Source organism: Gymnoscopelus microlampas, assembly GCF_963454915.1.
Source record: "Gymnoscopelus microlampas genome assembly, chromosome: 20".
Classification (NCBI taxonomy): Eukaryota; Metazoa; Chordata; class Actinopteri; order Myctophiformes; family Myctophidae; genus Gymnoscopelus; species Gymnoscopelus microlampas.
This window is the reverse complement of record NC_139957.1, coordinates 45,803,754-45,825,947: the sequence shown is the minus strand read 5'-3', so window position 1 is coordinate 45,825,947 and position 22,194 is coordinate 45,803,754. Positions and strand designations below refer to the sequence as shown.

The window sequence follows — 22,194 nt, the reverse complement described above, 5'->3', positions numbered from 1 at the left end:
TGCAGTGCTGATCCTGAATCTGTGATAATAATATGCTGATTCATAAGATGCACTGAATCATTCATAATATATTGAATCTCTGCTTTTAACTTCATGCTAGACTAATTAGTTTAAATATTTAAATAGATTAAATTCATTGTTTTGTTTTTCCTGTTTATTTATTTTCAGTGAGATTCATAAGCTTTGATGTTCAATTATATTTTATGATTGAATTTTTATATTAAGATTGTTTTATTATTATTACAATTATTATTATTATTATTATTATTATTATTATGCGACGCGTTGTGAGCTTGTAGATCGGCTATTTTCAAATAGCCTAGGTATGAAATAGGACTAAAGTGGTTAATGTATGTTTCATTATATCATAGTTTATATCTGAAAATTAACTAGTAACTAAAGTTTCAAATAATTGTAGTGGAGTAAAAGTACAATATTTGCCTCTGAAATGTAGTGGAGTAGAAGCAAAAGTATTGGAAATTGGAAATACTCAAGTAAAGTAGGCTACAAATACCTCAAAATGTTACTTAAGTACAGTACTTAAGTACATTTAGTACAGTACAGTTACTTTCCACCATTGCAGATGTATATATTTCGAGTTGGGACTCTATTTAAGATCATCTTAAAATGTCACTCATCGGCTTTTCATTTGAAGATCATTGGTAGGGTCTACATATACAATGACATTATAACCTTCATTTTACTGTCACATGTACAATTCAAACATCCCAAATACCTACATACATTATAGTGTTTACTGGCTACTGTAGTTTTCAGATTCATAACCTACTTCAGATCCAGTATGTAGGCTATCTAATCCTTGTTTGTGTTTACCCAATGACTCCTTAATATTTGTACTTTCATATTTATACTTCATTTCTTATGTCTTGCATTTATATGTTTTTGCACCATATTGCACCTCTCTGTGTGAGAGGTGCAATATGGGTAATGCTAAGTAATGATTGAAAGCTTAACATGTACCAAGTTGGGCTGTTCTGTTTGCAGTGTAATTGGGCTGGACCAAGTCAGAAGGGCAGGGGGGGATTGCGAGGGATATTGTGTAATGTTGTAGTATGAGAATCATTAGTGGTGTAACTCATGGAGTTAAGAGATTTTATGAGTTAATGTTCTATGTATTTCTGTATTTGTTGATCTACCCCTTAACATGGTGAAGTCCAAGTCCAGGCTAATTGCACCAGCTGAGTATAAAAGGCTGCCCGTAACAAGGCTATTCAGTTAGTGGTAGGATGAGAGGCAGGCAGGCACCACCATGTCACCTGTGTTGGAGCGCCTGTGTATTGTTGTATTTTGACGGTGAATAAATACACCTTTTGGTTGCACTTTTGTCTTTACAAGCGCCTCTGTACTGCTTCCAGCCGCAAAATGGCTCATTCTCACAGGGTTCATATTTAGTGTGTTATTTAAATTACCAGTGTCAGGGAATCTACCCGTGGCAAAACATCAGTTTATAACTTCATTTTCCGTCAACAAAGTCCACAGTTAAGAAACTTGGTCATTCACACATTCTTTAATTGTTGAAGCATTTACAGTTTATTAAACCCAGGATTCAAAAACCTTTGGTTCAAACACTCTGACATCCAGAGGGTTCCCTGTTGTACCAGATCATGTGACCAATTCACTTCAAATAAGTCCCTGGTCTCTTGCCGTCTCCTGAGCCATCGTTTTGAGTTTCAGTCCAGCTTTGCACAGGAAAACAGTTTGTTCTGATAAATCTTCCTGTGATTTTACAGTAAGATGGCTTGACTGGTAGAGCCTTGTAAAAAAACAAACATGTTGTGGTTCCATCATGTAGTCATATGTCTGAAGATGGTCCGTCTTTAGTCTTCATTCTTCCTGGTCGGCCAGATCGCTCTGTTCAAAGTACCTGGTAGAAAAAGGTCCGGAATTAAAATTTGACTTGAGTAAAAGTACAAAAGTATTTGTTGTATCAAAATGCACCTAAAAGGTTATAGGGTGATCAACTCATTTGGTAGCATACAGGAGCCTTAAAACTAGACTTAACAGTAAAACATTTCAGATGACTAAAATATGACTAAAACTAAACGGAATTTGATTCCAAACACTATGACTAAAACTGAATCCAAATTTGCTGCCAAAATCAACACTACCTGGCAACCAGACAGATGAGCAGGTTCAGTGCTGGCAGTCTGTCGTCCTCCTCAGTTTCCTGTGGAAGACAGAAAACACAGGAAAACTATGTTTAACGTACAAACGATGGTGTTCTGGAGGATCTGGACGTAAAGCAACACAAACTCACTGCTTTCTTTCAAAACTGGCCTGAAAAATAAAACCTCTATTTTAGGAGAACACAAGGAGGTCTAAAGGAGGCGTTTCCTTTTTCTCCTCTGTACATCTAAGGCCCTATCTTGTGCCCCTTATCCCTAAACTTATCAGCCATATTTTACTATTTTGAAAATCGCTTTAAAATAGTTCAACTAGCTGATCTACATCGACACATTGTGAGCTTGTAGATCGGCTATTTGAACAATTTTAAAATGTTTTTCAAAATAGTAAAAAAATATATTTGTTGATGACATGTATTATTATTATTGTGTCAATGTGTTATGCTATGTTGATGAATTTAATACATAGGACCACAATGGAAACAAGTGTTATCCTTTTAGCCTTAATTCTTTACAGACAGAAGTATAAAATCCACACATTAGATATAGATAAGTAGACATTTTAACCACTTGAACCCCAGCATCCATATTCTGGGGTTGTGAAACATTAGCCAAAAATAGCAGATCTACAAGCTCACAACGGGGCATGTTAGCAACACATTAAGTATGCTTGTAGGTTGGATATTTTGGGGCAAAGTGAAGGGACAACGCTTTGAGGGTTTAAGTGGTTAGGTCCTACCAGTATAGAAGTATACATAATAAGTTATTATAATAACACAGGGTACTCATATCAGTATATAGTATAGATAGAAAGTATATATATATATATACCAGTGTGGTGCGGAGCTGGGCAGATCTTCTAGCCAGCTGTCTGATCAGAGAGTGGGCTTCAGGCAGCAGAGGTTTCTCCAGACAGGCCAACAACGCATAGAGCCACCGACCCTACAACCAGCCAGTGGTGGAAGAAGTACTGAGATATATTTACTTCGGTAAAAGTATCAATACTGCAATATAGACATACTCTGTTACGAGTCAAATGCCTGTGTTCAAACTGTTGCTTGAGTAAAAGTACAAAAGTATTGGCATCAAAATATACTTACAGTACCAAAAGTAAAAGTACTGACATGTTTGAAAATAGCAGATCTACAAGCTCACAACGCGTCGCGATGCGACGCGTTGTGAGCTTGTAGATCTGCTATTTTCAAATGGACGAATTGTATGTAGGGCTGAAGTGGTTAATGTATGTTTTGTAATAATAACCAAAAACTACAAATTGTAGTGGAGTAAAAGTACAATATTTGCCTCTGAGATGTAGTGGAGTAAGTAAGAAGAAAAAGTATTGGAAATTGGAAATACTCAAGTAAAGAGCAAATACCTCAAAATTGTATTTAAGTACAGTACTTGATTAAATGTACTTAGTAGTTACTTTACACCATTTCAACCAGCACACACAGTGAAGTGAAGAATAATGCAGAAAATAAAACCTACCAACTGAGGAGCAAAGTCTCTGTCCTCAAACCAGATGATGAGAATCTCCAACACTGCTGACACTGTAGACTGGACACACACACACACACACACACACACACGCACACGTACGTACACGCACACACACACACAGTTTAAGTAGGAGAGTAAAGACTAAAGCCTCTCTTTTAAGGGTAATGTGAAAAGCTATAAACTTGCTGAACGCCTTTCAGCCTGGTGCCATGATTAGATTTTTAACATTTATTACAACTCTTTAAAAAAAAAATAGCCGATCTACAAGAGAACGCATGTTGCTGCGACCTATAGTGAAGCTTGCATTTCAGCTCATCTTCGACTAGAAATTATAAGTTAAATAAAAGTACTATAAAAGTACCGTAGTTCATGTGTTCATTGTGGTCAAACGACTGCTTAATTTGAGAGGTAAAAATCTGGAACTACATCCCTGACCACAAGAGTTTGCGTCGCTGTACAGAACAGGTTTTAAAATGTAAACTTTGATTACCTGGTTGAGTCTGCTGATGATGCTGAGAAAGGGAGGGAAGCCAACCTGAACACAAACAAACATATTCAATAATGTCAGCCACAAAACACTTTACACTTCAAATCACTGTTGATTTCGTCGACTAAAACTATGATGAAAAATGTTCGTGGACTACCTTTTTTCAAAACGAACGAAAGTTCGTAGTAAGTAGACGAAAACGAAATAAAAACTAAGCTATGATGACTAAAACTAAGACTAAACATATTGACAATTTTGTCAACAAATAAAAACTAGACTAAAATAGTCTAGACTAAAATTAGTGAGGGACTAGTGGAGAAGAGATCCAGTAGAACTAAATGACTAAATTCAAAAGACTATGACTAAAACAGAATAAAAATGTGCTGTCAAAATCAACACTAAAATCTATTGGACTTAAAAAGCTGCAGTCTGTAACTTTGATGGGCTAACCCAGGACTGAACCCTCCTGAGTTTCCCTGCCTGAAGCTCCAAACATTAAGACAGCTGAGCTGAAGACAGAAAGCCAGAATACAGCATGCAATACCACTTGTCCACCAGTAGGTGTCCCAACAGACCACTGGATCTAAAGAGCAGGAAGACCAACTACAACCACTGCACATGTGCTACTTATATTTACTAATGGTTAAAGACAAATCATGGATCGCAGCTTTAATTGATATATCAGAAGAACAGATTCTGGTGGAGACAATATTGTGACCTTCCCTTGCACACAGACAGACAGACAGACAGACAGACAGACAGACAGACCTTGCTGTAGTCCAGCGCTGGGTCAGGTTGTGGTGTTGTGTCGCAGGCTGCAGAGCCCAGGTAAACCTTCTCTCCCAAACAGAACCTCTTCCAGCCCTCCTCGTCTGATAGCTGAGGCTGTGACACACACACACGCGCACACGCGCACACGCACACACACACACACACACACACAATGATCTATGATGTATGACTCCAAATTTGGTCAAGGTTTTAAGCCTGATCAGAGCCATTGACTTCCTTTAATAAATATAAAAGTTAAATGTTTAAAATAGTATAAAACATAAAAAGAAATACTCACCATTAACACATTGTCGTCCAGAGTGTGACTGCTCCAGTGAGTCCTGTGCTTGGAGATGCTCTGGAACAAACACAACATTACAGAGCATGTCACTAATTAAACACAACATTACAGAGCATGTCACTAACTAAACACAACATTACAGAGCATGTCACTAACTAAACACAACATTACAGAGCATGTCACTAACTAAACACAACATTACAGAGCATGTCACATCAACTAAACACAACATTACAGAGCATGTCACTAACTAAACACAACATTACAGAGCATGTCACTAACTAAACACAACATTACAGAGCATGTCACATCAACTAAACACAACATTACAGAGCATGTCACATCAACTAAACACAACATTACAGAGCATGTCACATCAACTAAACACAACATTACAGAGCATGTCACATCAACTAAACACAACATTACAGAGCATGTCACATCAACTAAACACAACATTACAGAGCATGTCACATCAACTAAACACAACATTACAGAGCATGTCACATCAACTAAACACAACATTACAGAGCATGTCACTAACTAAACACAACATTACAGAGCATGTCACATCAACTAAACACAACATTACAGAGCATGTCACTAACTAAACACAACATTACAGAGCATGTCACTAACTAAACACAACATTACAGAGCATGTCACATCAACTAAACACAACATTACAGAGCATGTCACTAACTAAACACAACATTACAGAGCATGTCACTAACTAAACACAACATTACAGAGCATGTCACATCAACTAAACACAACATTACAGAGCATGTCACTAACTAAACACAACATTACAGAGCATGTCACATCAACTAAACACAACATTACAGAGCATGTCACTAACTAAACACAACATTACAGAGCATGTCACTAACTAAACACAACATTACAGAGCATGTCACATCAACTAAACACAACATTACAGAGCATGTCACTAATTAAACACAACATTAGAGAGCATGTCACTAACTAAACACAACATTACAGAGCATGTCACTAACTAAACTAAACTACTCTGAAGGTGGATAAAGCAGGGAGATGATCATGTTTGTTTTATAATTTTTTTAGTGTTTAGTGATGTTATGGGGATGGTACAAGATTATTTAAGAAATAAGTATGATGCAGTGATGTTTTTGTTTGTGCTACTATGACTGGATGGGATTTGCACAAAGAAATGCTGTTTGATGACAGATTGAAATGATCACTCAAAGCAGACTACAGTCTTGCAGTCAAGTGTAAAATCTGCCTGGTTGCAATTCTTCCATATGTAGGAGAATATCCAGTGATTAAAACCTCAGATACTTAGTTGGCAGGGGTTCCCCTGGGCTCTATACTTGGTCCGCTCATGTTTCCCTCTACACCAAATCTCAACGTGCTGTGGTGGGTCGTGAGCTTGTAGATCAGCTACTTTTTCCGAATGTTTGTCCCAGAATACAAAGGATGCTGGGGTTCATGTGGTTGAGCCAGTATTGTTGGTGTGTACGACAGAAGTCTTTCTCTTTGAAGGCTTGTAAGGTCAAATATTTTTTTTTTAAAAGGAAGGAGTTGTACCTGTCTGACATCAGAGAAGTTACTGACTTGTTGTCGCTGCCATCCCAGACTGGGAGAGAACCCAACCGGAGCAGGAGGACAGCCTGCCACCTGACACACACACACACACACACACACGCACACGCACACACGCACGCGCACACGCACACGCACACGCACACGCACGCACACACAAACACAACATTAATGTAAATTAATGAATTAATCATGATGTGAACGTACCGATGTGTTGACACGATAATAAACATACTGTACCATCATAACACTTTAAAACAGGGGTCTTCAACAGGGGGTGAGGGGTCTTCAACAGGGGGTCCGGGACCCCTAGGGGGTCCTCAGAGTTGCTACAGGGGGGGCCGCCAAATATCTTTGTGATAGGATCATTGTTTTTTACACTTGAACCCTAGCATCCCTATTCTAAGGACAACTTTAGCCGAAAATAGCCGATCTACAAGCTCACAACGCCTCGCGCTGCGAGGCGTTGTGAGCTTGTAGATCTGCTATTTTCGGCAAAGAGGGGGGAAAAGAGCAGACTAAGTACAGAGTGAGAGTTGACTAAGTATTGACGGTTTAAGTCGTTCAATGTCTGAAAATACACATTAACATGAATCCAACATCTATGAAAAGCAACACAAGTTTATGTAATATATAGTGGGGGTCCCTGCTTCATCTCTCTCCCAGTTAGGGGGTCATTGGTCTGAAAAGGTTGAAGACCCCTGGTTTAAAACATTAAAACAACAAATGAATGAATGAATGAATGAATCATGATGTTGAACGTACCGATGCGTTGACGGTCTGTTTCTTTCGTAGTTTCTTGGGGTCGATCTGAGCCACCACCACCTCTGGACACAACGACGCCTCCAACCTGAACAAAACAACAGCATTCATGATCATTATAAATAATAATACATACAGGGTCTGAGAATGGCCCACGTTAACTTATGACTGAAGATACAATACGGACAAATCCTTAATTTAACACTTTACAAGTCAGCCTTCACACAAACTGACGTGTGAAGTGTGATTACAATTATATGCACCAACCCCCAAAACAACTAGATCTTACAGGTACTTGTTCTGAAATATTAAATGATTTGGGATTGATCTTAGCCTTAGATTAAGACTCTCATAGATGTATTTGATCGATTTTGACATTTTTATATCTACTAGAGTCTTAACTTCACCCGTTTCCACTGGAACGTCACCTCCAAAGCCCAAATGTTAAGTCGGCCCACAGAGTATTTGTGTAATGTATTAGTCCATATTTTTCAATAAAGAAGTGTTTTAATCCCTCAACGGGAATGAACTCGTTCTCATGCTATTCATCAAAAATGTGGAATGCCCTACCAAAAGGAGTAAAGGAGTGTAAAACCCTACTCACTTTCAAAACTGCCCTAAAGATACACCTGGAGGCTGCAATTCTAAAATGGCCCCTGTCCAAGTCTTAACCTACCCCCCCCCCCCCTTTCTTTTTCTTCTCTTGTACTACATATCTTTCACTTTTCATACCAGTAACCTGTAAACTGATTGTATGACATTCTGTATAGTAGTGTGTATATCTGTCTGTCTCTTATGTCATCATGATTTGTGTGCATGGGGATCTCATCTTAAACAAGCTCAGTGAGTGAGTTTTCCAGTTTAGTAGACCTTGTATTGTGAATTTTGTACTTCCATGAACTGTTATTCTCATGTCTTACTAAATAAAGTATCAATCAATCAAATCCCGTCTGTGGCCGATTCTGTTGGAAGTTCCTGACGGGGCGCATCCGGTGAAAACCGGAATTACACTCAATGTAAACAGGAAGTAAACGAGGGGAGGGAAAAGGCGTTCGGTCACAGACGGGATTAAAACACTTCTTTCAGTATGGTATGGACTAATACATTACACACTAACACACCGGACACCTAGTGAACATTTGGAGGAAGCGGGTAAGCAGCACCTTATATTTTGCATTTGTACATGTTTAGATAAATACAGGCTTTACTGGTGACATTCCAGGCTCATAGATACTAAAATAAAAGTCAGACTCGATAGAATACATCTACGACAGTCTTGATCTAAGGCTAGTATCTTACTGTACTTGTCGCAGGTATTCCTGAGGGTTTAAACAGAGTATCTTACTGTACTTGTCGCAAGTATTCCTGAGGGTTTAAACAGAGTATCTTACTGTACTTGTCGCAGGTATTCCTGAGGGTTTAAATAGAGTATCTTACTGTACTTGTCGCAGGTATTCCTGGGGGTTCCTGGGGGCCCCATCATGCAGAATAACATCTGGATCTTCAGACTCTACAGATGTGTTCTCTACAGGCAGCAGTCTGGGCATCAGGTCCTCCACGTCTGACTTCATTTTTCTATACAAACACACTATAATCAATGTTAAATACTGACAGGGAACACACACAGTGTGTCAGAAGAAACGCTTCTATGAACCCACGTTAACGAAAAGTCTCTTAATGTAGAAGTAAATACAGTTTATTCTCTTTATTCAGAGCTGAAGAGCCCAAAACAAACACCTCGCCGCCATCTTGTTTATAAAACGCACCGTGATGACGCGATCACCGTGCGCGGTGTGGTGCGGTTGCTGTGGTAACTGAACAACAACAAACACACACACACACACACACACACACGTGTATCTGTTTTTATAATCTGCTGTCATAGTCCCATAGTCCAGGAGATCTTCCTTCTTTCAGAACAATATTATTCCTAATGTTTATACAGTGTATATGAACCTAATAATAGCTAAAGAAAACGGGTTTATTTGTGTATTTGACAAGTAGTGTAAAGTACATTTACTCAATTACTGTAAAATACACTTTTGAGGTATTTTTTTACTTTCCTGGAGTATTTCCAATTTCCAGTACTTTTACTTCTACTCCACTACATCTCGGAGGCAAATATTGTACTTTTACTCCACTACAATTATTTGAAAACTTGAGTTACTAGTTACTTTGTAGATTAGTGATTTATTATTACAAAACATACATTAACCACTTCAGCCCTATATACATTTGGGCCATTTGAAAATAGCAGATATACAAGCTCAAGCTACAAGCTTGTATATCTGCTATTTTCAAATGTTTTGTTATACATTTGAAAACTTGTGAAATGGGACATTCTGCATAATTACTTCTACTTTTGGTACTGTAAGTAGCCTACATTTTGATACCAATACTTTCGTACTTTAACTCTTGACTTTTACATGCTAAGTATTGATACTTGCACTTAAGTAAAACAGGTGAGTCCTTTTTTCCACCTCTGTGTATTTGTGTATTTCATATGGTGAGTGGCCAATCAAACTTTCAACTGTTGACATGTTAATAATTACCCCAACGTGTGTCACGGTGTCTTATCTCATAGCTTCTCCCCTCATTTGCCTTTTAGCCTTTGTGACTCAGTAACAACCTGAAGGCAATGTCCACTTAGCCCTGTACTAGCCTTATAGCTGTGTTACTGTCCATTAGAGTTATTATTGTGATCATTATGGACGTGTTTTTAACCTGATGCTCTGATCCTTATGAAACAACAACATGTCTTCTTCACAGCTGTGGAACATAGGAGTCATCCTGTTGGTTTTACCTCTTATAACCAGGGGATTGTTGTCTGACTACAAGATCTGTGCCGATGCTGAGTGTGAAAGTAAGTGATACAAAAATGACTTAATTGACAGTAGTCTCATAGCCCAGGGGTCTTCAACGTTTTCAGGCCAAGGACCCCCTAGCTGAGAGAGAGAGATGAACCAGGGACCCCCTCTATATCTTTTGCTGCTCTTTTTTTCCCCTCTACACCTATAACTCTTTGCCAAAAATAGCCGATCTACAAGCTTACAACACCTCGCAGCGCGAGGCGTTGTGAGCTTGTAGATCGGCTATTTTTGGCTAAAGTTCTCCTCAGAAAAGGGATGCTAGGGTTCGAGTGGTTAATGTAAAAAAAAAATCTTATCACACAAAGATTTGGCAGACCCCCTGTAGTAACTCTGAGGACCCCCTAGGGGTCCCGGACCCCCTGTTGAAGACCCCTGTCAATGTAGAAAATACTCTATTGCAAGTAAAAGTCTGGTATTCAAAATGTACTTAAAGTACCAAAAGTAAAAGTACTCATTATGCAGAATGTCCCATTTGAAGTTTTCAAAAAAAGTTTGAAATTATCAGATCTACAAGCTCACAACGCGTCGCGATGTGTTGTGAGCTTGTAGATCTGCTATTTTCAAATGGCCGAAGTATATATATAGAGCTTAAGTGGTTAATATGTTTTTAAATAATCTAAATCTGAAAAGTAACTAGTAACTAAAGCTGTCAAATAATTGTGGTGGAGTAAAAAGTACAATATTTGCCTCTGAGATGTAGTGGAGTAGAATTAAAGTATTGAAAATTGGAAATACTGAAGAAAGTAAAAAATACCTCTAAATTGTATGTACTTTAGTTACTTTACACCAGTGTGTGTGTGTGTGTGTGTGTGTGTGTGTGTGTGTGTGTGTGTGTGTGTGTGTGTGTGTGTGTGTGTGTGTGTGTGTGTGTGTGTGTGTGTGTGTGTGTGTGTGTGTGTGTGTGTGTGTCTGGGTGCCAGGTCTGATGAGCAGGGTGCAGGCCATCAGGGACCACCCCGCCAGAGACTGTCGCTTCCTGACGTTTAGACGAGGAGACGTCATCTTCGTTTACCACAAGCTGAGCGGCCGGAGAGATGACCTCTGGGCTGGAACTGTACGTCTGTCTGTCTGTCTGTCTGTCTGTCTGTCTGTCTGTCTGTCTGTCTGTCTGTCTGTCTGTCTGTCTGTCTGTCTGTCTGTCTGTCTGTCTGTCTGTCTGTTTCTCTCCTTACATTTTTTACAAGTGAGGCATGTAGCAGACACTCCAGAGAGAGTTTCAAGTGTAAGATCACAGTAAATGTTAAAAGGATCTCTGGCTAATAAGCCTTAATACATTATAATTGCCCTCTATAGCTAGAATTAAAAGCTAAAAACACCTTAAATATTTTATTTGTTTTAGAAATAGTTAATCTTTCACTCAATAGGGACAACTCCCATAGCAAGTTGATGATGTCATGTGTCCATGTGTGGTCCAGCCCTATGGAATGAATGGAATGTATGTGAAAATAAAACATTTTTTAAATATAGATCTGATGCTCATATTAACCTTAGGAAGTATTAAGTTGTTTTTTATTTTCACATGCATTCCATAAATTCCATAGGGTTAGACCACACATGGACAAATGACATCATCAACTTGCGACGCGAGTTGTCCCTATTGAGTGAAAGATGAACTATTTCTAAAACAAATACAATATTTAAGGTTTTAGTTATAGAGGACAATTATAATGTATTACGGTATATTTGGCCTATTAGCCAGCGATCCTTTTAAGTAAAGATGGGAATAAGCAACGTGAGCAGGAATCCTAGTCAACAAACAGCAGGGTACGTACTAAACAGGGTACGTACTAAACAGGGTACGTACTAAACAGGGTACGTACTAAACAGGGTACATACTAAACAGGGTACATACTAAACAGGGTACGTACTAAACAGGGTACGTACTAAACAGGGTACATACTAAACAGGGTACGTACTAAACAGGGTACATACTAAACAGGGTACATACTAAACAGGGTACATACTAAACAGGGTACGTACTAAACAGGGTACGTACTAAACAGGGTACGTACTAAACAGGGTACATACTAAACAGGGTACATACTAAACAGGGTACATACTAAACAGGGTACATACTAAACAGGGTACATACTAAACAGGGAACATACTAAACAGGGTACATACTAAACAGGGTACGTACTAAACAGGGTACGTACTAAACAGGGTACATACTAAACAGGGTACATACTAAACAGGGTACATACTAAACAGGGTACAGGGTACATACTAAACAGGGTACATACTAAACAGGGTACATACTAAACAGGGTACAGGGTACATACTAAACAGGGTACATACTAAACAGGGTACGTACTAAACAGGGTACATACTAAACAGGGTACATACTAAACAGGGTACATACTAAACAGGGTACATACTAAACAGGGTACATACTAAACAGGGTACATACTAAACAGGGTACATACTAAGTCACATAAGTAGAGTGCAAAGAAGACAGTGTATGGTGCTTCAAAGAAACTAGGATAGCAGGAAAACAATGAACCTATAGGATTACACTGTGTATGCTAACTAATGTTTTAATGTACATTTTCAGATTGGCAAACAGTTTGGTTATTTCCAAAAGGACGCCGTAAAGGAGGACCAGGTGTTTGCAGCTACAGAGACAGAGGTGGAAACACGGGTAAAGAGGATTTTTTCCTTTAAACATATACATTACATCACATGATTTAAACGTATACACTACACCAGTGGTTCTCAACCTTTTCAGGCCGCGACCCACACAAATTATCATATTTGAACTGCCCCCCCCCCCCCCCCCCCACACTCTGACAAGCACTTGGAATGTAGGAGTTGTGGCATTACATTTAGTTTGACTCTAGCTGTAGAATACAACTCTCGTAGACGTATTTATGATTCTGACGTTTTCAATCTAGGAGAGTTCTAGACACTCCTCCCCATTGTCACTGGGACTTTCAGCTCCTAGCCTGTCCGGGCCTCCAAACATGTTCAAATGCAAAAATAAAGGTGCTTACCCCCAAGCCCCAAATGTTAACTAACTGTCCGGAGTTCTAGTGCAATGTAATAATCCATATCTTTCAATAAAGAAGTGTTTTAATCCCGTCTGTGGCCCATTCTGTCGGAAGTTCCCATCTGTCGGAAGTTCCCACCAGATGTGGCGTAGTGACACGCCACATCTGGTGAAACCCGTCATTACACTCAATGTAAACAGGAAGTAAACAAGGGTAAAAAATGGCGTTCGGCCACAGACGGGATTAAAACACTTCCGATAGCCAATGTTTGACCAGTTTTTATAGTATAGTTTGTTCATTACTTTTGATGCAGTAATGGTCTTTTTCTTTTATTTTGGGGGTATTAAAAAGGTCTCAAAAGTCCTTAAATTGTCACTTCGTTGTCATCTGCCCCCCCCCCCCCCCACGATATTGAGTTTCACTGCCCTCTGAGGCCCGACTCACACAGTCGCGTGCACAACACATCCGCCCCATACACACCCAGTTACTAGTTACTTTGCGGATTTTGATTAATATCACGAAAACACACATTAACCACTTCAGCCCTATATACATTTCGGCCATTTGAAAACAGCCGATCTACAAGCTCACAATGCGTCGCATAGCGACGCATTGTGAGCTTGTAGATCTGCTATTTTCAAAAGATGTTTATGCATTTTGAACTTGTGAAATGGGACATTCTGCACAATGACTACTCTTACTTTTGGTACTTTTAAGTATATTTTGATGCCAATGCTTTTGTACTTTTACTCAAGTGCATTTTGATTACCGGACTTTTACTTGTAACGGAGTATTTCTACACTGCAGTATTGATACTTTTACTTATAAAAAAATTTGAGTACTTTGTCCACCACTGGTGCTAGTAAGTAGAGTAAAAACATTGGCATATAAAAGTTGTATTACTTTGTTACTAAAACATCCTCATAACATCCTGTATCCTCAGGACTATGATTTCTTCTGCATGGATGAGAACGGCTACATCACAGACTCCAGCCACTTGGACGCCGATGACGACGAGGGTCTAAACAGTGAAAAGCAGAACTTAGAAACCGTCCAGATCGGCGCGGACACCACTGGAACCAACGGAGAAGAAGGTTCTAGAGAAGGTTCTGGAGGTTCCACTACTACTACGGCGCCTCCTGTCTCCACGCAGAGCGATGCCAGCACACACACAGGAACCCACGACGAGAAGGACAACGATGAAGAAGTCTCAGGAAAGCACAGAGATGCACCTGTGGCAAGAGAAAAAGGTGGGTCTCCATTCACTGGTCCAAAGTAATTAAGTTACATTTACTCAAGTACTGTACTTAACCCATGATTAAGACCGGGAAAGCATCTGTCATTTTAGATTTTAACCACTTAATTTTAACCATTATCTCATACTTTGGCTATTCAAAAATAGCAGATCTACAAGCTCATAGCGCGGCACCGAGTGCCGCGCTATGAGCTTGTAGATCTGCTATTTTTTGGGGGAAAATCATGAAGATTTGTGCAAATCTTTCAATATATATATTTTTTTAAGCGAACATCCTTCACTCAAATCTTTGCTTCTGGGGGATTCTACAAATGTCTTCTAAATCCTGACAGTTTTTGAAAAAAACTATGTTGCTATAATCAGTGGTTCTCAAACCTTTCCATGTCAAGGACCCCCAAAATTATATGTATTTGGCCGCGGACCCCCATCTCAAAATATGTTGTTCCAGGGACCCTCCCCAGAAGCAAAGATTTGAGTTACAAATGCTCGCTTAAAAATATATATATTCAAAGATTTTCACGATCTTTAAAAAAATAGCAGATCTACAAGCTCATAGCGCAGCACTCGGTGCCGTGCTTTGAGCTTGTATATCTGCTATTTTTCAATAGCCAAAGAAAATGACACAGATGCATTTCTTATGTCTTAAAGGGTTAAAGCTGCACTATGTAACTTTGCTCTTCTACCCCATATTTGAACCCGGTTTCCTGACATTTTTACCATTGAACTAATAGAGCCTGTCTGCTTGCTCAGGGGATAAATGTAATCTTGACCATCAGGTCAAAATTCACGTCAGATCCTGTGTCTAGGTGAGACATGACCTTTGACACCATCTAAATGTCTCAATAGAAGAGCAGCAAGACAAAATACAACCACCCAATGATATAAGTTATGTTGTATTAACTTACTCTACCTACCATACAGATTGGGCAAAATTACATTTTATTCATAGAAATAAGTTACATAGTGCTGCTTTAAGTATAAGTTTGAGGTACTTTTACTTTACTTGAGTATTTCTAATTGTCTCCGCCAGAGGTGGAGAGTATGTTTTCGTTCCCGTCACGCTGTGTCCCCCCCCCCCTAGCCAAGCTAACATTGGTCAAGCTTCACGTGACACGTGACAATATGTTGTCACCAATGCTTTTGATTGGCTAGCGAGACGCATGACGAAATAAAATCCTATAAATAGGTGTGTCACTTCCAAAAAACATTTATGTTTTTGGAAGTGAGGTAACATTGGTCAAGCTAACGGGATCAAGCTAACATTGGTCAAGTGACACGTGACAATATGTAATATAAATAGGTAAGACAGGATTAATCAGGAACAGTACTGGCGGAGACCTGTGCTCCGAGGAGCACATTTTCTAGTTTTTTATACTTTTATACTGATACTCCACTACGTCTCAGAGGCAAATGTTGTACTATTTACTCTACAATCCTTTGAGAGCTTTAGCTACTAGTTGCTTTGCATATTTGGAATATCAGATAGAACATTAACGATTGTAGTCTTATTTTATACCTTGAATATTCGAAATAGACGATCTACAAGTTCACAATGCCTTGTAAGCTTGTAGATCGGCAATTTTCGAAACAATTCCGTTGTTTTTTTTCACATTTCAGTACTCTTACTTTGGTGTTTTAAGTATATTTTGATTCCAATTCTTTTGTACATTTACTCAAGTCCAGGGATGTTATTCATAACAGAGTATTATTATACAGTATTGCTACTTTTACTTAAAGGTAGGGTAAGGGATTGCTTTTTTTTCTTCTTAAAAAAAAAGAAGGTTAAAGTACTATATTGTGATATTAATCATTGCTACAGAGCGTTTGTTGGGTCACAGGGATCTCTCCAGCTCTTTAGTAAACACAATATAGTACATTTTCAGTACATTTAAGCCAATCAGGAGAGAGCACTGAAAACGTGTTTTCTGTTTAATAAAGAGCTGGAGAGACATGGAGATTCCTTTTACTGAACAAACACTCTATAGCAGTGAGTACTATCAGAATATAGAGCTATTTAACACTGTTACTGAACAAACACTATAGCAATGATTACTATCACAATATAGAGCTATTTAACACTTATTTTAACAAAAGTAAATCACCCTACCTACCCTACCCCACCCTACCTTTAAGTAAAAAATCAGAGTATTCCTCCCACCACTGGTCTCCTTCTCCTCCTTTAGCCTCCTCCTCCTCTTCTTGGCTGGGTTCATCTGTGACGGGATGGCTCGGTCTGGCAGAGGACGGACAGGACAGAGAAGACGGACAGGACGGAGAGAGTGTCGAACCCTCATCCCACGTAGAGGACAAAGCCATCGAGGCCACGGATTCTCTGGCCTCCTCAGTGAGCGGGTGGCTGGGCTTCGGAGGAGAGGAGAGCAAACCTGAGGAGTCGACGGAGGAAGAGAAAACGGACGGAACAGAGACAGAGGACGGCGGTTCCATCACGTCTACGGTGACGGGATGGCTGGGCTTCGGAGACGAGAGCCGAGCAGAAGAAGAAGACACAACAACGGGCGACGGGCCGTTCCGGAGCCGGAGGCTGGCTCTGGATCTAGACGCCAACAACTTGAAAGAAAGAGGGACGTTTGATTGGCTAGGGGACGGGCTGACCAGCGCACTGGGGTTCGGTTCCACCGGACAGGAGATGGATCAGGGGGAGGAGCCGACGGAAGGCGGTAGAGGAGACGGGGACACGAACCAGGAAGTGGAACCGTCACAGTCTCGCTCCTGGATGGACGTGGGGCTCCGGGACGTTTGGGGCTTCGGTTCGGACGCAGACGAAGCCGACGAGACGGGTGGAGTCGGCTTGAAGGACGGAGAAGAGGAACACAACTTAGAGGAACCGACAGAAGACACGCAGAACGATGACACGAGGCAGATACCACTGGGATCGGCTGAGGAGAGAAAGACTGAGCCAGGAGATGAAAGGAAAGAGGAGGAGAGAGAGAGAGAGCTGAGCAGAGAGAGGAGAGAGGAGGAGGAGGAGGTGGAGGAGGTGGTTGAGGGTGAAACGGAGACAAGAGAGTCCGTAATAAAGGCAGGAGATGATGGTGCCATCGATAGTGACGCCACACACACTGGGGAAACAGAGGAGGATAAAGACCTCCCTACAGAGACAGAGTTGGGTACCACTGAAACAGCCAGCGTTGATGCTAATGAGGACATGGTCCATGACCTCTTGAATGGTAGCGAGCAGCCGGTCTTAACCATAGAAAACCCATCAGTGGCAGCCGGTGAAGAGGGAGTCAAACCCCTCCAGACAGAGTCAGACACAGATCCCCAGTCTGAAGATAACGAGGACGAGAGCAGAGACACAAAGGAAGCAGAGGAAGAAATCCAGAGCCATGTTCACCAGTATTCTACACAGAACCCAGAAGAAGGCATTAAGGGAGACGACGTAGAACTGGATGAAGGCTACGGCAAACAGAGCGACACGGGAAATGAAACGAGTGCAGATGAAAGCGAGAGCCGTGATGTTCATCAGGAGCCTGTGACTCAGAGTGACGTCGCCCAGAGTTCTACGTTGAATTCTGTGGAGACTTTGTTGGATAAAGACGAGGAAGATGAAGGTGAGCGGGAACGTGGACAGGCAGCGATGGCAGAGGAGGAACACGAACGCTTGACAGGTCAGATCGTTAACAAGGGAGACTCCACCAAGATGTCTGTGGAAAGTCAGATGAGCAGCGACCAGAGTACAACTGACCAGAATAACTTAGAGACAGAAGAGCTCAACAAAGACTCCCAACAAACTGATACAGCAGACAGCAGCTCCTCCACCACCCAAACCGAGGAACCAATACACCACAGTAATGTCACTGGGGACGGAGATGACAGCGGTGGCAGGAACGCGGCTCCCTTGTCATCAGACACAGCAGAGGACAGTGTCTTAACTCCTGAGAGCATAGAAGGTGATGCTGACTACACGGACACAGCGGGTGTGGTTGACAGAGGGACGGAAGAGGCCACGCCCCAGGAAATGACGGTACAAGAAGCTGATGCTGATTATGAGAAACCATGCAGACCTGAGACGGGAGAAGTGCATCCTGTCGAGGCCCTGAGTGAGCATCGTTCACAGGTAGGCCTGCAAATACTTTATTAATCAAATAATTAACAAATCAACAAAGACAATTTTTGATTATTATTTCTTAATTGACCCGATTGATTAGTATGATTAACCTCTTCAGCCCTATATTATACTTAGACGTATAACAGTGTAACACACAAATAGCAAAAATAGCAGATCTACAAGCTCACAACGCTTCGCATCGCAACACGTTGTGAGGTTGCAGATTGACTATTTTCACTTTTTTATTAACATTTTGAAACATTTCATAAATGTTCTGCCATAATTGATTATTTTTTATTGAAATCGGTTAGTGATTATTTTTCATCATCGATTAAATCGATTAGTTTGATTAACTGTTTCACCTCTATTCACAGGAATCTGATGGAGCCCAAACTTCTAGCGTAACAACTGAATCTGGGGAAAACAATTACGACAACGTTTACACACCCAGCAGCGCACCCGATCCCACGCAGGAAATGAACACGGACAATATCCATCAACTGACTCTTTCTCCACAGATCACTGACAATAATACTCCACAAAGAGACATAGAAGCGCCAACCACAGCCCCAACCTCAGCAGAGACAGACACGGACGGCAAAGAAAGCGCACGGCCGACTCAAACAGACGAAGAAACTAGTGAGTTGGACACAGTGACTTTGAATGAAAGCAGCCACACAGCTGACGTAGAGACAGACACCAAACCCTTACATCCATCCAGTTCTGAGTTTAATAGTGAGAAGAGTCTCCAGTCTACAAATATCACTACTGACAGACAACAGTCAGTAAGCAACGAGGAAGGGCCTGAAGATGAGATCGACGTGGGGATACTTTACTCTGAAACGACCACCGACACTGAAAGCAAAGAGACTGAAACCCTGCAGCAGGAAGAGGAACGGAGAGAGGAAAAGAGGGAGGAGGAGGAAAAAGAAGGGAATAAAGAGGAGGAGAGGAGTCAAGAAGAGGAGGAGAGCCTTGATAACAACAACGACACGTGGGCAAAAGACTTGAACACAAGGGTCGAAGCTGCTGTGGTGGAAGGTCTCAATGAGAGTCACCTCTACGACTCTGTGGAGGAAAGGATGACAAGGACACAGGAGGGCGAGGTGAGGGACCACATCGGTCTAATATCAGCGGGATGGAGGGATGACAGCCAGGAGACGCTCGCTGAGGAGATGAAGCCGGAGGAAAGGGATGAGGAGAGGAGGGAGGAAGTGAAGGAGAAAGAACTAGAGGGAAGACACTCTGTGGAAGGTGTTGAGTCTGATGAGAGAAAACTCATTTTATCAGGAGGAGGTGAGAATGAGGATATTGATGATATAGTGAGTGACATCACAGTCAGTGGGCTCACCTCCAGTCAGAGCGGCAGTGAACTTAACAGAGTGATTATTGATCCGACAGTAGCAATCGAGCATCGAGACAATAATCCACTGTATTCGGATGAGACAGAATCCTCCAATGACATGATGGCAACACAAACACATTCCGATAACCAAGAATATGTCAAAGATGAAGACATTAAAACAGAGGGGGAAGATAAGAAGATAAACTTACACAAGCACAACACAGGGGTGAAGGAAGAGGCTGATAAGCTGCTGAAGATAAATAATGATAACAGATTCACTGGCCAGACAGAGACAGAAGGGAGGGTTTCAGCCTCACATGATGGAGATGCTGTCGAGAGTAAACAGACAAATGACGTTTCAAATGATCCTGTACAGGAGTCTGTCGTTGTTTCTGAATACACAAACACAGCCAGAGAGAAGACAGAGAGCGGAGGAGCATTTGGTCTGTTCATGAACACCTTTAGTTATTTCAGCCCGACCCCCAGCACCGACAACCAGGACCCCAGTGAACTAGAACCCAGAGAAACAGAACCCAGAGACCCAGAACCCAGAGAACTAGAATCTAGAGACCCAGAACTGATAGGGGTAGAGGAGATACTAGAACCGCAGGCTTCCACAGCTCCTGAACCAGAACGGGACACGACGACCACGGACTCTACCCCGGAACAAGTTCACATCCAAGATCTGCACGCCAGCTCTCCCAGTACCGTCTCCCAGTCACAGGCCCGGCCCGAGCCTTCCTCCACTCCCCTTCCCGAAGCCCGGGCCTCTTCTCTTCCCCAGGTTCACTCAATACAGCCCCAACCCCACTCCCAAGCGTCAGACACGGACGCGAGGAAAACGGCAGCGTCCGTCTCCAGACAATACAAGAGCCTCGTGGCCCACGTGAGCGTGGACGAAGCGGTCCTTCTGTTGGAGGTGTTCGGCCGACTCAAGCTGCAGTGGCTGGACTACAACCTGGGCAGCTCTGGAGCCCCGGCCGAAGACCGGGAACACGACCTGTCCATACTGTCCGATATGGAGGGACTCCTGCATCACCACATGGAGATGCTGGTGAGTCCCGGCAGAAGGCCGGCTGACTCTCCGCAGGAGGAGGACGATGAGTCCAGGATGCTCGTCGCCCTGCAGAAACTCTACACGCTGCTGGGGAGAATGAAAGAGGATTTCATCGTAGGGAAATCGGATGTCGCCGATGCTGCCCAAAAAGGTATTTCTATAAGATATGTCTTCAAACATGATCCTAGTGTATCTTGGCTTGACAATGTTTATTTTAATTAATGTGTTTATGGGAAAAGAGAGAGGACACGAGAAGGAGGCAGAGAAAACCAATGAAGAAGGGAAAGAGGACAGCACCCATCCTCTGGACCGACTAACTTCACCACAGTCCAGAGAAGGTACAGTAGCACAGCACAGCGCAGCGCAGCACAGCACAGCACAGCACAGCACAGCACAGCACAGCACAGCACTGCACAGCACAGCACAGCACTGCACAGCACAGCATACAGTGATTGTCAGCCATTTAATTTTCTAGGACCCGCAGTTTTATATGCATTAGGGCCTAATGCATATAAATATTAAAAAAATATAATGGCCTAATGATTAGGCCATGCTTTCAACCCATTTTAGATTGTAGCTATATACTAGAAGTTTTGTTGTCAGTTTAACTACTACTAGGCTTAACCAAAATGGTCAATCTGGCTAATTAAAAACTATTTGCTATGCAGTACTGTATGTGTATGATGTAATTATCATGGGAAAAAAACTAACTTGATCGAAATAACTTGTTATCATTCTTTAGTTTTTGGTCAAACATCTTTCTTAAGATTAATTTCCCCTTATTTTTTGCCTTCTATAAACATCTCTATAATGGTTTTTAATCAGTCTCATGACTATTGATGCAGTTTATATCCCTTCTATTGCCCCATATTTCGTATTATTATTTATTATGCACAAATACCATTAACCAATTTCAACCTGGTGTCCTTTTGGGACATATGTTTTACAGACAAAATTATTTTTAAATAGCGAAAGTAGCCAAATGATAAGCTCACAACACGTCGAGATGTGCCACAATGTGAGCTTGTAGATTTCGCCGCACGACACCGTAGTACGACA

General features: G+C 41.3%; 1 protein-coding gene across 1 annotated transcript; it reads right to left on the bottom strand.

The window, feature by feature from the left end:
• Positions 1 to 1,509: 1,509 nt before the first annotated feature.
• On the bottom strand, positions 1,510 to 9,298 carry gemin2 (gem (nuclear organelle) associated protein 2). The gene is made up of 10 exons (XM_084044145.1): positions 8,987 to 9,298; positions 7,553 to 7,637; positions 6,773 to 6,862; positions 5,201 to 5,260; positions 4,900 to 5,016; positions 4,135 to 4,179; positions 3,633 to 3,701; positions 2,976 to 3,086; positions 2,130 to 2,188; positions 1,510 to 1,885 (listed from the first exon to the last, which is right to left on the bottom strand). Exons 1-10 carry the CDS (start codon positions 9,118 to 9,120, stop codon positions 1,846 to 1,848), a joined length of 810 nt encoding a protein of 269 aa, XP_083900271.1. The 5' UTR covers positions 9,121 to 9,298; the 3' UTR covers positions 1,510 to 1,845.
• Between the last annotated feature and the right edge of the window lie 12,896 nt (positions 9,299 to 22,194).